Here is a 15,189-nt window from a genome sequence, read left to right on the forward strand (position 1 = left end):
ACAGGGATATAGTAGAATATGTTTCTTTATGTGTTAGCATGTTATATGATTGTATGTGTTTAGCGGGCGGGGCTTGGAGACAGGCGGGGCCTAAGAGAGACAGACTTGTATACCGAGCAAGGCTTGATGTTGGGTGGGGACCGATGTTGGAGTATTAAATTAATGGTTTGACAATTATGGTTTTAGTATTAAATTAAAAACGAAATTTTTTGTCGTAACTTTTGGGATGTTACACAATTAAAACAAGTTAATTCCTTTCTTATGTACAAAAAATAAGAAGTTGCCAACATGTGAACACAGATAAGAGATAATTACCCTCCTAAGTCATTTTCCCTTTGAGTTACCGGTTAAAACAGGTATTAACCGGTAATATTTGTGTAATTTAAACAATTAAAACAAGTTAATTGCTTTATTATATATGTAAAAAAAAAAAAATTATCAATATATGAACACTGATAAAAAAATAATTACCTTCCTAACTTATTTTCCCTAACAAAAATATAATATTTTATTTCCGTTAACAGTTCCCAATATTTTGAATACATATTTGAATTCATTTATAAAATAACCACTTGACCCATTTAATATGGTTAAAAAAAATAAAGTTTTGACGGATGTCAACCTTTTCCAAATACTGCTAAATACTCTCAAGTCTCAACGACTCAACTCAACCCACAGAAATCTCCCACCCACATACACACATAAAAAAGTAACAAAACCACTGCACCCCCTGTTTTCCTCCAAAGACAGACTTGAGAACTTGTTCATCGTCCATTTGTGGATCTAAGAGGAAGCCAAGTCACTTACTCATAATCTTTTTCTGTAATTATTCCCAAACATCAATTTCAACTTCACTTTCACACTTGTTATAAATCTGTCTCCAACCTCACTCCACTACTCAACTCAACATCGATCGATCGCCATGCAGTCCTCTCTAGTGCTTTCGCCGCTTCCATTATACATTCCACCTCTCAAACACACCACTTTCCGACGGATATGCACACCCTCCGCCGTAGCAGCACCTCCTCTCACCACCACTCTCCGCCGCCACCAAGCAGTTACCCATTCCATGCCTCCCGAAAAAGTCGATATCTTCAAGTCACTTGAATCTTGGGCGGCTGACTCCGTCCTCCCACTACTCAAACCCGTCCAACACTGCTGGCAGCCTTCCGAATTCCTACCTGTCTCTTCCCTGCCATACGATCAGTTTTCCGATGAAGTACGAGCCCTACGAGATCGGACGTCGGAGCTGCCGGACGAATACTTTGTGGTTCTTGTGGGTGATATGATCACTGAGGACGCTTTGCCGACATACCAGACCATGATCAACACCCTTGATGGGGTTCGCGATGAGACTGGAGCAAGCCCAAACCCTTGGGCCATGTGGACCCGTCAATGGACGGCGGAAGAGAACCGGCACGGCGACTTGCTCCGGACATATCTTTATCTTTCCGGTCGAGTTGATATGAATATGATAGAGAGGACAGTTCAGTACCTAATTGGTTCCGGCATGGTAAAAGATTCTTCCGAAATTCCAAATTTTTGCCGATAAAATAATTTTTTTCCTGAGTTTTAATCCATGGTGTTATTTGGTATAGGATCCGGGAACTGAAAATAATCCCTACTTGGGGTTTGTGTACACGTCATTTCAAGAACGCGCCACCTTCGTTTCACACGGCAACACCGCTCGGCTAGCGAAGGAACGCGGCGATCCTGTTCTTGCACGCATATGCGGCACCATTGCATCTGATGAAAAGCGACATGAAAATGCTTACGTGAAAATAGTGGAGAAGCTACTGGAAGTGGATCCGACTGGTGCGATGTTGGCAATAGCAGACATGATGAAGAAGAAGATCACAATGCCGGCTCATCTGATGTACGACGGCGAGGACCCATCTCTTTTCGACCATTTCTCGGCGGTTGCACAGCGGCTTGGGGTATACACGGCGGATGATTACGCTGATATACTGGAGTATCTAATCGGAAGGTGGAAGTTGGAGAAGATCCGAGAGTTGACGGGTGAGGGAAGGCGTGCACAGGAGTTTGTGTGTGGATTAGCACCGAGGATTAGGAAGTTGCAGGAGCGAGCTGATGAGCGAGCGAAGAAGATGGAACCACGTGGTGTCAAGTTCAGCTGGATTTTTAATAAGGAAGTTATGGTGTAATTAAATGGTTAAAAGTTTTTTTGTTTTTTAATTTTGTTTGAATATGACAGTTGACATCTATGTTTCGTTTTTTACTTTTGATTTTAATATAATTTAGTTTTAACTTTTTAAATTATATGTACTTGAGAAGTTTAATAAAAATCAAAATGCCAAAAATAGAACCTTGATAATAAGAAATCCTCTTTAATAAATAAAGGTTTTTTTAACATGTTATAATTTCTTATGAGTTTTTACCCTTGTTATTTTGTAGTATTTTTAAAATAAATGATATCTACTTATCAATTTTTGGTTTGTTTGAATATTTAAAATTAAAATCATATACTTATATATATATATATATATATATATATATATATATATATATATATATATATATATATATATATATATATATCCGTATTCTAATAAAAATAGGTTTAATTTCATATTAACAAGTGTCATCCAATTAGAACCCTCATCTACTATAATAAATGAAGGTTTTTTTTGCCACATGTCCTCTTCTTATTCATTTGGACACATGGCATTTTCTAAAATTTTTAAAATTTTTATTTTCCACTTATCATTTTATTGTATTTTTTATTTTATCAAATTAAAATTCTACATTTAATGTGTAAGGTAATATATATGTAAAATATTTATTAGAAAGAGTTTATATATGTAATGTATTCAATACATTAAAGTCTCATTAATTTTAATAATTTAAATTTTTCTCATTTTTATTATAAATTCAAACTTTTCAAATTGTTAAAATTTTATATTTGTTTTTTTTAATCAAACCCATGTAATACATGGGTCTCACACCTAGTTAATGTTATATATCATTTATCATTCCACTTGTCAATCTATTAATTATTCATTTCAAATTTCAAATTTTAAATTTCTCATTTTAATTTTATTAAATTAATAATTGATTCTTCATTTTAAATTTCAAATTTGAAAATTTCTTCATTTAATTATATTAAATTAATAACATTAGATTAAAAAATAAATTAAAATTAATATAAATTATAAAATGATATAACTCCATGTATTTATTTAAATCAACGATTATAATTTTATATAATTAAAAAAATATTTCTTAGGTAATAATTTATTAATGATTTTGATTTTTTTAATACGAAAGTTTAATTAATTTTATAACCGTGATTATCACGGGTGATAAACTAGTGTGTGTGTGTGTGTGTGTGTATATATATATATATATATATATATATATATATATATGTATTAAATTGCATTAAATATATGTCTTCATTTCTTATTTTAAAATTATACATTAAAAATTATTTTATGTTTACACTTTAATGTTTTTTTTAATTAACCCGTATAATATATGGGTCTCACACCTAGTAGCTAATATTCTAGTATTTTTCACGAAATTATGACTTGTTTTGTTGACAAGGATTTCGCAACTTGAGAGACTCATAAATATATAATTTATAACTAGGTTAACGCCAAAAACATAATTGATAATTCAAAGAGAAAATGACAAAAATAACCAATATCCTTTATATAGCCAAAAGAAAATAGTCAATGAAATAGTAGATGATTAAGGAACTAGGTGGAAACCACAATTAAGAAATAAAAACATAATTGATAATTCAAAGAGAAAATGACAAAAATAACCAATATCCTTAATAGTGAAAAGAAAATAGTCAACGAAATAGTAGATGATTAAGGAACTACGGTTTCGGGTCAAAGAACTTCGTTTTCGGCCTAACCTAATTTAAGGACTATGGCTTGAGGCCTTTAGGCTACGGTTTGGAGGTCCATCTATTATTTGTAGTGGTGTAGCTACTTTTGTAATACAACAAGTATATCTAAAAAAACAAAGAACTATCTTATTTTTATCAAAAGATCTATCTTTTTATATATTTTTTCAATTTCATTTACATAAGGAATATGTGGTTTTTGGTTGTAGATTCGTCACTAACTGTTTGATTGTACATTAACACAAAATTATAACATTCGAATTTTCAATTAGGTCATTTTTCATTGTTTGAAGTTAGAGACACATCTTCACTGACTGTTTGATTGTACATTAACATAAAATTTATAACATTCAAAATTTCAATTAAGTCATTTTTCGTTGTTTGAAGTTAGAGAAACGTCTTCAATGACGACTCCAAACAACAACCAGGTAAAGCTCGTATTCTTCGGTTTTTTTATTGTTGTTTACTATGAAATCTATTAGCACTAGATACATTTTTTTTTGCTAAAATCAAAAAAATAACGAAACTTGTAGATGATGTATGCCACCTATGGTGTACAAATTTTATTGCACAATTGTTTATTAACATATTGTACACCATAGGTGGCTACATCACCTACGGCTTTGGTATATTTTTTTTTTTATAGAAAAAATAGTTAGAATGCCAAGAACAAAATAGTAGATATTCGAAGGAAATAGTAGTTAGCTGAATGAAACAGTAGTTATTCTTAGGAAACAATGGTTTTTTTTAGAAAATAGTAGATGGCAAGTACCTACGGTTTAGGATATCGTATACTATATAGAGCATACCGTAGGTGAGTAACTCACCTACAGCTTCATCAAAAAAATGATTTATTTTATAGAAGACCTCGAAACCATAGCCCACCCCTGAAACAGTAGGCGATTTTACTCGTCTACGTTTTCCTTGGCTATTATGTGAAAAGTCATTAAGAATATTTGTTAGTTTTGGATTTGCCTCTAATTTAAAATCGTAATGACAAATCAAAGATTTGTAAAATTTTATTAAATTATAAAGATAAAAGTTTTTTTTAATAAGTTTATAACGACTAGTTAAAATTAGTATATACATTGTTTTAAATATATAATCTACTTTCTATATGTGTAGACATTTGGTAAATTCATGATTTTGTACAAGGTAATATAAACTTGAATAGAGTAAAAAACACAATAAATCATGGAAAATAACATTATTATATTTTTTAAACGATAAACTAACTAATCTACTCCTAAATAACCACTTATATCTCCAACGAGACTTGAACCTCTGACCTCTCATATGAGATGGTCACTCCATACCTAATTATCATCTTCGTCTGCTTCACTCTTAATGGGTTTTGCAACGAAATATGGGAGATAGGTCGTAACTATTAGGAACCGATGAACAGATAGAGTTGAATTAGAAGGTATAAAAATGTAGAAATACATGTTCCTTAATTAAGGTGATTAATAATAAATGTAGGATTTGTGCATTCATGATTTATTGCTGCTAAGTTGAATAAATCTTTAAGATAAATTGAGTTGAATTTATTTTATGGATTTATATTAATACTAGACATAACCTCGCGCGTGGCGCAAGAATACATTTTAGTGGTTAAAATAATTATAGGAAAAACTAGAAATATGTTGAAATTTACATTTTTAATCATGTTTTGGGTATTAACCAAATTATCAAATAACATAAAAATTCATAAATTTATATTTTGATACTATCTAATATAGTCTATACCTTATAAACTTTTATTTTTATTTTTATAATATCCAATATATATATATATATATATATATATATATATATATATATATATTATAAGTTCTTGTATAACATTAATATAATCTACTTTTCATATGTCCGATAATATTTTTTTGGATAAAATAAGAAATAAGTTGTTTTAAATGAGCTATTAATAAGCAATATTGAATTAATAAACTTTGTATTACACTATTTATATTACACTAAAACATCCAAGGTTTCATATATGAACTTCAAATATTAAAATTTGAAATTAAGAATGAAGTCATACAAAATATATCATTATACATAAATGTCATCAAGAATTTTAAAATAAGTCGATTAGTAAATATGATATTTAATTTTAATTACATATTTTGCAAGGCGTACCTTTGACTTTATGTTGGTGCGCCAAGAATCTTCTTCCTTAATTTGTATCTAAAAATTAAGGTGAATAGGAATATAAAATAAATATTACTAATAATTAATATAAATAATTAAAAATGAGTAACCAAACATAAAAATGCTATCTTTATGTAAGAAAAATATTTTAGTTAACTAACAAATTAAATAATATAAGTTTGAAAGTTAGGAGTTTCAAAACATTAATATTTTTATTAGAGAGAGAGAGATGGAAAGTATAACATATATATGAGTTTTAATTAATTATCTTTTTGAAACGGTATAATTATAAAACAGAAAAAAAAAAACATATTTAAAATATTTAATTAAATATTTTCGACATCACCTTATATAACATATGATCAATATATTAACGATTAAATGACAATATACAACGACCATATTACAATAATCCAAAAAGAAAGAAAATATAAAAACGAATTAGTATAACAAATTTACAAATTAAAAGCTCTAATATAATAGCATATCTCCAAAAGTGGTCATAAGACCTCAACCCAATACAAAAACCTTTTAGTTTGTTTTCGTTCTAAAATTTGTATATGATTTGTATGCATGTTTTCCCAAAACATTGACATTTTTATAGTAAATTTTTACTAAAATTTGTATATAAATTTTTACTAATTAAACAACATTTCAAAATTGTTTTATGTTTTTTAAAACTTTTTTATACTTTTACACAACTTATTTTTAGCAAAAATATTTTTAAATGTGATAAACAAAGTTTTAAAAAAAATCTATAAATCATTCTAAAATGTTGTAAAAAAGTAAAAAGTTTTGTATGAAAATTAGAAAAATATAGTATGAAAATAAAAAATAATAATAATTAAAAATTGTAAGCAAAGTTTAAACTTTTACAAAATATTTGGTTTAAAAACAGTTGTATGAAAATGTAAAACAAATTTAAAAAGTTATAACACAAGTTTAAAACGTTATATTGAAAAAATCTATAAAGGAACTAAGAAAAAAATCTTACAAAAGGTTGCAAAAAATTCTTACAAATTTAATTTAATCTACAAATTATTTGTCTATAACTTATAGACAAATAATTTGTAGATTAAATTAAATTTGTGTGAATTTAATATTCGGAATAAATCCTTAATAAAATTTAAATTTGAAGCCAAAAGTATAAATTTGTTACTATTTTAAAAAATAATACATTTTTTTGCAACTTAAATATATATTTTTTTAAATGTCAAATTTAGTGGTAACACTTTCCATTTTATCGATGTGATTTTCGTGTGTTCGAAAATTTACCAAATTTCTCCTGTAGCGCCATTTTAGCAACTAAATGACAATATATCAAGATTATTAAAAATTTAAAATTTTGAAGTTCTGTTGATATTGTTGCTAATGTTTGCGAAACCTTCAATATTTCATCAAATTACACATTTAAGTTTTTTCCAGATTTTTATTTTATAAAACTTTGTCATTGTGATAGTATATCTTGTTTAAATAATTATGGTTTTTGAATTTTACCAAGTTATTGTTTTAAAAATAAAAACACTAACATCAAATTTTTAAACTTGTTTGGCCGAAGGTGTACTTACCGTTATGATATGATTTAAATAATATTAGATTAATGTGATAGTTGTATGACAAGTTGACCACAAATGAAATAATAGTGTGGCATGAATCAAACAACAAATATGCAAACAATCTGGTCAAAATATTTTATATGCTTAGTTATTAGAGTGAACAATACAAAAATACTTTGGAATATTCTAAGAGAGAGAGAGGGAGTCTTTCCTTTCTGATTCATTCAATCCATTCTCATATCAATTTTTTTTCTTTCCTATCTTTTTTATTTTTCTCAACCCACAAAACATCAAAAACTTTATTTCTCAATCCACTCAACTCACTTAATTTTTAATTTTAAAATAAACACAAACAAATAAAAATTATACAAACTAATTTACAAAATATTAAAAATATACAAACTAATTTAAAGAACATATATAATTATTTTAATACAAGTCTTAAGGCAAGAAGTACAAATAATCAATGCACATAGTTAAAATAGTTTGAGCGGCTTGCATAAACCGCAAACCAACCCATTTTCCCAACCCGCTGCTATTTTGTCTTGGTAGGAATCATATGTTGGAGGTACCTCCTTTCCAATTTAAATCATCCCTAACTAGCTTGATATTAATGCAAACTAGGTGTTATGAGAACCTTATCACTACATGTAGTGGCAAATACACGATGAGTCAACTAGAGAATCCTTAAACCACACACTACACATATTTCCGTTGTCGCCACTGCTACTGCGGTCGTCACTACCTCCATCTCTGTCACCTCCGCCACCTTCACTTTCACCCTCTCCCCATCTGGCACCACTTCCACCACCACCGCCGTCACCGCTACCACCCCTACATCCGCCACTACCTCCAACACCACTCATCTTTTTATGAATATATATATATATATATATATATATATATATATATATATATATATATATATATATTAAAGATGTGAAAAAAATACTTTTGATCCACATCTTATTCCACAGACGTGGAAAAAGACCGGAGACATTTTATCTTTTAAAAAATAAACATCACCTTAATCTCTAATACACTACAACAAAAAAATCTGAATAAATTTAATATATTTTAAAAACTACAATAATATTTATAAACTGTTAGGAATGTCTAATCACAAATCAAAAAATAAGTAGTAAATAATTAAGGCACACTCAAAGCCAACATCAAAACTCAAGGAAATATTAAAAAAATCTTCCTATAGGAAAAAGGTGTAAGTGATGCAAGCAACCTAAACCATAATCGAACTCTAAAAAAACTAGTTATTAGAGAAGGTATGCAAGCATATTGAATGTGATCAACAAGATCCAATCAAAATTGATGGTGGGTTTCTGGGTCGTGCAATTCCATAATCATATCTACATTTACTTCTTTATCGGTGGGGAGATCGGCATCATGTACCGAACATATAACACCACTTTCATCTTTTAGTATCATATTGTGCAATATAAGACAAGCATACATTATATCTTTACATATGTCTTGATCCGTTGAACATGTAAGGAGTCTTATTATGCCCCCAACGACGTTATAGTACACAAAAGTCTGTTTTATGTCCTTTTATTGTTGCTTCTTGTATCGTCTTGAACCATTTCTTTTTGTCAGTAGTTGGATGCACAAAAGTTACCCAACTTGGGTACATCTCATCTAGAAGACAGTACATATGCTTGTATTTTTCTCCGTTCACATGAAATGAACATTTTGGTGCTATTCGAAGCAGTTTCCCAATGAATAGTAACGATTGGTATAAGTCATTTAGGTCATTTTTGCCACCAACGACACCAAAATATGCATGCCAATCCACAAATATTGTGAAGCTACAGCTTCAAGTATCATCGTTGGGTGTCGATGATCACCTCATATGTACAGTCTTCGCAATGTTGTTGAACAATTTCTTCCAATCCCAATCTGTACAATTCATGCTAACTAGCATACCAGGAAATCCATGTCTTGATGCATGTAAACGTGCAAAAGTTGAATGTCATTGGAAGTTGATTTACACTTAAATCTGATTGTATACACCTTAACAATATCATAACAAAAGTTGTAGGCTTTCATGTGAACCAATCTTGTTGAACCCGCACATGGGCAGAATCGTGGTGACAGGGTACCACCTCATCCATGGCCATTTTATGCACGACTCTATGCACCCTAAGTCATCTCTTTTGATTGCTTATTGGTATATATAAACTTATGTTCTATTCCAACAACCTTCGACTTGCTTTCTTTTGGTGATACTTTGCAGAGTCTACATGATTTATCACATTGGTTTTCTTGGGCCTACAAATTTGGCTCGTATATGGTTTTCCTCGGTATCAAAACAAAAATATACAAATATAACAAGAAATAAAATGAAAAAATACGTTATTTTTTGTGTAAGCCTAAATAAAAAGATATAACTGTATGAAACACAAGGTTTGAATTATACAAATCAAAAAAGATAGTAGGATTATAGAGATAAAGCGTTTAAGAGACAACAAACATCATATACATTCTCACAATCTTATGAACCTCATTTGAAATAAATTTCAAATTTAAACAACACTGTTGCTTGACCTAGCAATCCGTTGAGCTTCCTCAAGGTCCTTTAGAAAGCTACACATATGAAAATATATAGATTATAGGTGACAGGACTAGCTCTAGATTTTTTTTTGTATAAAAAGACATAAATGCCCTCCTCATGAAAATAACCATATTAAAAAGAAAAGAGGTAACCAACCTTTTAGAATTTAAAAGAGAGGAACCTCCGAGAATAAAACGAGTTCCAGAATTCAAAGAATTTTGTAGAGCAACCGAACGTGATTCCTCGTATGTGGTCCCACCAACAATAAAGATGACAACCTCTTGTGGCCTTCATCAATAAACAAATTTTAGATAATAATTAATAATTGCAAATTATAAAGAATGTTAGTTAGGTTTATTTACAAACCTGCCCTGCTGAAAGTGATTCCCAACAAAAGGGTAATCCACATCTCTCAACCTTCCTTTTGTAATGCTTTCCATTGTTTGGAACAAAAGAGGTTGATGTTGGGTGTACACATTCTCCACCCCCTAACAGAAAAAGTGAAATAAAATCTCTTGTTATTTTTATTTATTAAAAAATAAAAAATACAAAAATACAAAAACAAACCTTGAGTCCACGAGCCATGTTACGGGCAATATTCAAGATATCCCTGTTACCATAAAGATCACCTGTACGTCTATCAACCCCTGCTTGCTTTAGAAGAAACTGTACAAGCTGTCATTTTCAATCAAATCAAATTAATCAGAATTTTTATTTATTTATAACACTTATAAAATAGCCAATCCTTTGTTATTTAAATTTAATACTGACATAAGGGTAAAATGGTCATTTTTTTTTTCATTTCGGATGCTACAAAAAATAAATAAGCCTTAAGGGCCTGTTTCTTTTCTTATTTTCCAAGATAAAGTGTTGTTTGGATTGGATAACTGGTGTTTAAAGATTTCTATGAAGGAAATATAAACAAGGGCAAATTGGTAAAAAGTTAGCATATGATTAAGTAGTTTGTTAATAATTTTTCCTTCCATTTTCCCACATGCTCAAATATTAGAATATGATTTATCCGCCTGAAAAAACAGAGAGGTAACTAACAACAATAAAGAGAACAAGAGATGCATGCCATGATGGTAGATTGTAAGATAATAATAATAATGAAAAGACGGATTTACCCCTGGCCTATACTTGGGAGAGCGAGAAGCCAATTTATTGAAAAGCTGCATGAGTTGAACAGGGCTCTCTTTCTCATACCTCAAAGCATACAACATCACAAGCCGTAGTCGATCGATATCAGAGACACTTTCATTATTCAAAAGATTTGTCACAGCCTTCAAAAAAAATAATAATAAATAAATAAATCTCAATGTGGCTACTTTTTAATGTAAATATAAACCCTAAAAAAAAAAAGTATAAAGCAAGAATGACAGAAATCCTTAGGCTATGTTTCCTATTTTACTCAATGACATAAAAATTGCAGTTTTTTGTCCCACCCAAAAAGGTAGGTACAAAAGACGTGAATGCCCTCATCCTTTATCCTTACGACTTCAGAAAGAAACAGAATTATTTATAAGGAAAATGAGAGAACCCGGAAAATTGTGTTCTTCAGAGAAGAAAAAGGTAACAAATGATAATTTTGGGAGATTTGGAGATAAACGAAGATAAATGTCTAAATTTACACATGAAGGGTATATTTGTAAAATTCTCAGCCTTCTCTCCCTTAATCTCCAACTCGAGAACATCAAAAAGAAATTATCATCCTTTCTTTTCTCTTCTTACTTTTCATTTCTCTCAATACTCAAGAATGAAGCATAAGTCATTTCTATTAGTAAAAAGAAAAACATCACCCATCATGAAACCCTAATCCCTAATCCCTAAAGTACATTACATACCTCAAATGCTGCTCCTTGGCCACCATTGCAAGCCAATTCTTGTTCAGTTTGTGAAACTAACATGAGTTTTCTTTCCTCTACAATCTTACTCATTTCTGTAACTAGAGTTACATGCTTAGACACGTTTCCTTGCATTTTTCTATACTCTGGATAGTTGTCAACAAATTTAGCCATGTCTTCTGCACTTAAAACAAAAAACAGTATACTTAATAACTAGTATTGTTATAATAGTTGTTACTTAGTTGCTGAATACATTAATAGCAAGAAGAAAAAGATTAAAAAGAGATTAGTCTCTAATTTGTACAAAGTACAAACCTATTGTCTGGATATTCTGATTGCTTTTTGCCACTTGTTGAAAATCATCCACCATTCGCTTTATACTCATTCCAATGTCTCCAAAATTTTCATACATATTAGACTTAAAGAAAGCATCTTGTTCAGAGGACAATACAACCTCCTATATACAGAAATAATCACTTCTTGTTTAACATCTCATCAATGGAAATATAGTTAACTACAGAAGTGAAAGCAGACCTGTTGATCCTTTGAAAACTTTCCAGCATTTCCTAAATCTACCTTATTGTCTTTAATACCTATCAACTCATGAACCATGGCCTACAAAATATAAAAAGGATAATGAGTATTAATGGAAAAAAAAAAAGACGTAAATGCCCTCGTGATGATTGTACCTGATATGTCCATTGATTCAGTAAAGGAGTGACAGGGTCATCCCTCCTATCGATTACAAGCAACAAAGGAGAAATTTCTGTGCGTCTGAAATCAAAAAGGCCACTTTCTTGCTGATACATCAGTTTCTGAAAATGAAATATAAAAATTAAAATTGAAATTCTTAGTAATCATCAAACTTAATTGATGGAAAAAGTTAGAATATAGAAGAGTTCTTGGAGACATATTTGACTAAAAGTTTAAAGGAACGAAAATTAGAAAAGGAGAAAGAGAAAGATGAAGACTTACAGAAGCTTCTTGTGCTATTCTTTTAGCAATATCTGATGTTCGTGAATATCGAATAACGGGTCTCCTTTTAAAAGCCAAAAAGATTGCTGCAAGTCCATCAACAATTCTATCACAGTAGTTTTGAAGATTTGGAGGATCTATAACAGCAGGAAGCATATACATATAATTTGATGGTGTGTTCAAAGTGAAATGGTAGGTGTCAATTGCAACAAAATCTGCAAAGAACTCCTGCACAATATAATCATAATGGTGTTTACAAGAGTAGAGAACCTTATTATGCAAAATTTCATGAGAATTAATCAGGAATTTGAGTGAATTAATATATAAACTAACCTGTACTTGTTGAACAACTTCATGCTCATCTGAATCAGCTAAGATATGGAGTTGAGTAGTATTCAACATATTTGAGAAAACTGCAATGAGTTTTACAAGTGGGATATGTCATATAAGATGTTACTATACGTATGTGTTGTTTCTTTTGGCCTAATGGACTTAATAGGGGCATCTTTTTTCTTTTGGCCTACAGAAACTTACAGAGGTTATATTCTCCAAATCGAGGTTTAGCCAGTTGACGTTTCAAATGCTGAATATTTTCTGATGTTGGGCGAAGAAAATAAACTGCTTTGAGATGTGACATGGACTCCTTTGACATGGAGATGGCATCAACCAATTCTACCAAAAACACTTCTTTTTGCAGAAGTTCTGACTGAGAATACACCACACTCACAACACTAACCTGCAACAAATGTAGAACAAAACTCATTTCCCTTGAGAATATAATACATTTCTATGAAGAACAGAATTCATTCCACATTGCAAAGTCAGAGGATACAACAGGTAGAGATCAGTGAGAATTCAATATGTCATACATTATCGTTATAAGTATTAAACCAATTGTTGTGGATTACTGATTCTAAGAACAAACCTCAAAAACCAACAACCTGGTATTAATTCCTTGTTCAAAACTTTCCAGTTAAGTAGACAATCCTACTACGCTAACTAGAAATAATATTAAACCCCTCTATAAATTGCATCACTCGCCAATTAACATGGAAACAACTAGGTAATATATGGACAACAGCAACTATAATAAACATATGAATAAGGATGAGATTTGAAGGTACCGTTTGGGAATCAAGTATAAGAACTTTCATGCCAGAAATATCTTGTAGCATTCGATTTATATAATCTCTTACAGATGAAACTAACACCATTTTTTCGATCAAAGAGCTGATGCCTGATTGTAATTCTGGCGTACAATAGGAATGAAAGGTTAGACGATTTTGCAAGGAAATACGAAGCAGCGAATAGCTTTCAATGACAGATCTGTGTTGGGTTTGGAGCGAAGGATTTCAAATCGTGTGTGGGTTTGATAGCAGGGTTTGTGATCGCGTGATTCGGTTTGCGTATCTTGTGTTTTACCGAGTATTGATGTGATCCGCAGGAGCCAGATGCCAAGACTGACGGAGGAGGTTGGGATGATTCAACAAAGTTCATCTTCACGACTAAGTTTTTATTTGAAAAAAAAAATTAATAATAATAATAAATAAATAAATACCTAATTTAAGGTTACGTGTTCGATGCAGTTTAGTGCGGTTTAGAATCAAAACTTCAGACCGCACTACATATGCAGTTTGAGTTATTGGAAACCGCAAATCGCATTGCGAACGCAATTTGGTGTTGGTGGGTTATTCATTTTATATATGGTTTGACGGATTGTTTACTTTCTTTCTTTGGAAATAGAACTTCCCTAACTAGGGTTTTTAGGCTAGCTTTTGCGCACCGATTAATCTGCGTTACGAACATAATTTGAACATGGATTAATATGTTATCCATCATATCTTCCACATATCTTACAAAATTACCATAATCCACATGATATATTATTGACTACATCAGATATGTTTGGTGAGTTATATTATAATATGTCCTCATGCTAACGTACTCTTTTCTCTACTCCTTCTACCTTTACAAAATCTATCTTTCTTTTTTCTTCTTTCTCATACCTTATTATCTTCTCTACTCTTTTCATTTATTCTATCTCATGTCCTACTCTTCTTATCCTTTTATCTCTTTAATGTGCCTTAGCATTATATTCTTTCATATCATGCTCTATTTGTTACAATTCTTCTCTAAGCTTGTCTTCTCGTCTCTTACATTTTTCTTCTTTTGAACCCCTCACGGATACCTTACTCTAAACACTAAAGGATTTCTTTT

The 15,189-nt window shown here is 30.6% G+C and overlaps 2 protein-coding genes across 2 annotated transcripts; one reads left to right on the forward strand and one right to left on the reverse strand.

Moving 5' to 3' along the window:
* The first annotated feature begins 848 nt into the window (after window positions 1-848).
* Window positions 849-2,277, forward strand: LOC145015123 (stearoyl-[acyl-carrier-protein] 9-desaturase 6, chloroplastic-like). The gene is made up of 2 exons (XM_078973573.1): window positions 849-1,513; window positions 1,599-2,277. The coding sequence occupies exons 1-2, from the start codon at window positions 923-925 to the stop codon at window positions 2,163-2,165; spliced, it is 1,158 nt and encodes a 385-aa protein (XP_078829699.1). The 5' UTR covers window positions 849-922; the 3' UTR covers window positions 2,166-2,277.
* Window positions 2,278-9,990: 7,713 nt separating this feature from the next.
* On the reverse strand, window positions 9,991-14,464 carry VPS45 (vacuolar protein sorting 45). Its single transcript, XM_078975602.1, has 13 exons — window positions 14,097-14,464; window positions 13,507-13,708; window positions 13,306-13,385; window positions 12,973-13,200; window positions 12,687-12,812; window positions 12,532-12,612; window positions 12,313-12,454; window positions 11,998-12,176; window positions 11,281-11,436; window positions 10,721-10,828; window positions 10,520-10,641; window positions 10,310-10,441; window positions 9,991-10,185 (listed from the first exon to the last, which is right to left on the reverse strand). Exons 1-13 carry the CDS (start codon window positions 14,184-14,186, stop codon window positions 10,125-10,127), a joined length of 1,707 nt encoding a protein of 568 aa, XP_078831728.1. The 5' UTR covers window positions 14,187-14,464; the 3' UTR covers window positions 9,991-10,124.
* Between the last annotated feature and the right edge of the window lie 725 nt (window positions 14,465-15,189).

The sequence above is a fragment of the Lactuca saligna genome, chromosome 9 (assembly GCF_052625555.1).
Source record: "Lactuca saligna cultivar CGN05327 chromosome 9, ASM5262555v1, whole genome shotgun sequence".
Taxonomy (NCBI): Eukaryota; Viridiplantae; Streptophyta; class Magnoliopsida; order Asterales; family Asteraceae; genus Lactuca; species Lactuca saligna.

What these genes read in the sequence shown, in the direction of transcription:
- LOC145015123 (XM_078973573.1), top strand. Translation starts at nt 923, where the DNA reads ATGCAGTCCTCTCTAGTGCTTTCGCCGCTTCCATTATACATTCCACCT. An exon ending in ACCTAATTGGTTCCGGCATG is followed by an intron (nt 1,514 to 1,598) that starts GTAAAAGATTCT and finishes TATTTGGTATAG; the next exon opens with GATCCGGGAACTGAAAATAA.
- VPS45 (XM_078975602.1), bottom strand. Translation starts at nt 14,186, where the DNA reads ATGGTGTTAGTTTCATCTGTAAGAGATTATATAAATCGAATGCTACAA. An exon ending in ATTTGGAGAATATAACCTCT is followed by an intron (nt 13,386 to 13,506) that starts GTAAGTTTCTGT and finishes AACTCATTGCAG; the next exon opens with TTTTCTCAAATATGTTGAAT. An exon ending in TGAATCAATGGACATATCAG is followed by an intron (nt 12,613 to 12,686) that starts GTACAATCATCA and finishes TATATTTTGTAG; the next exon opens with GCCATGGTTCATGAGTTGAT.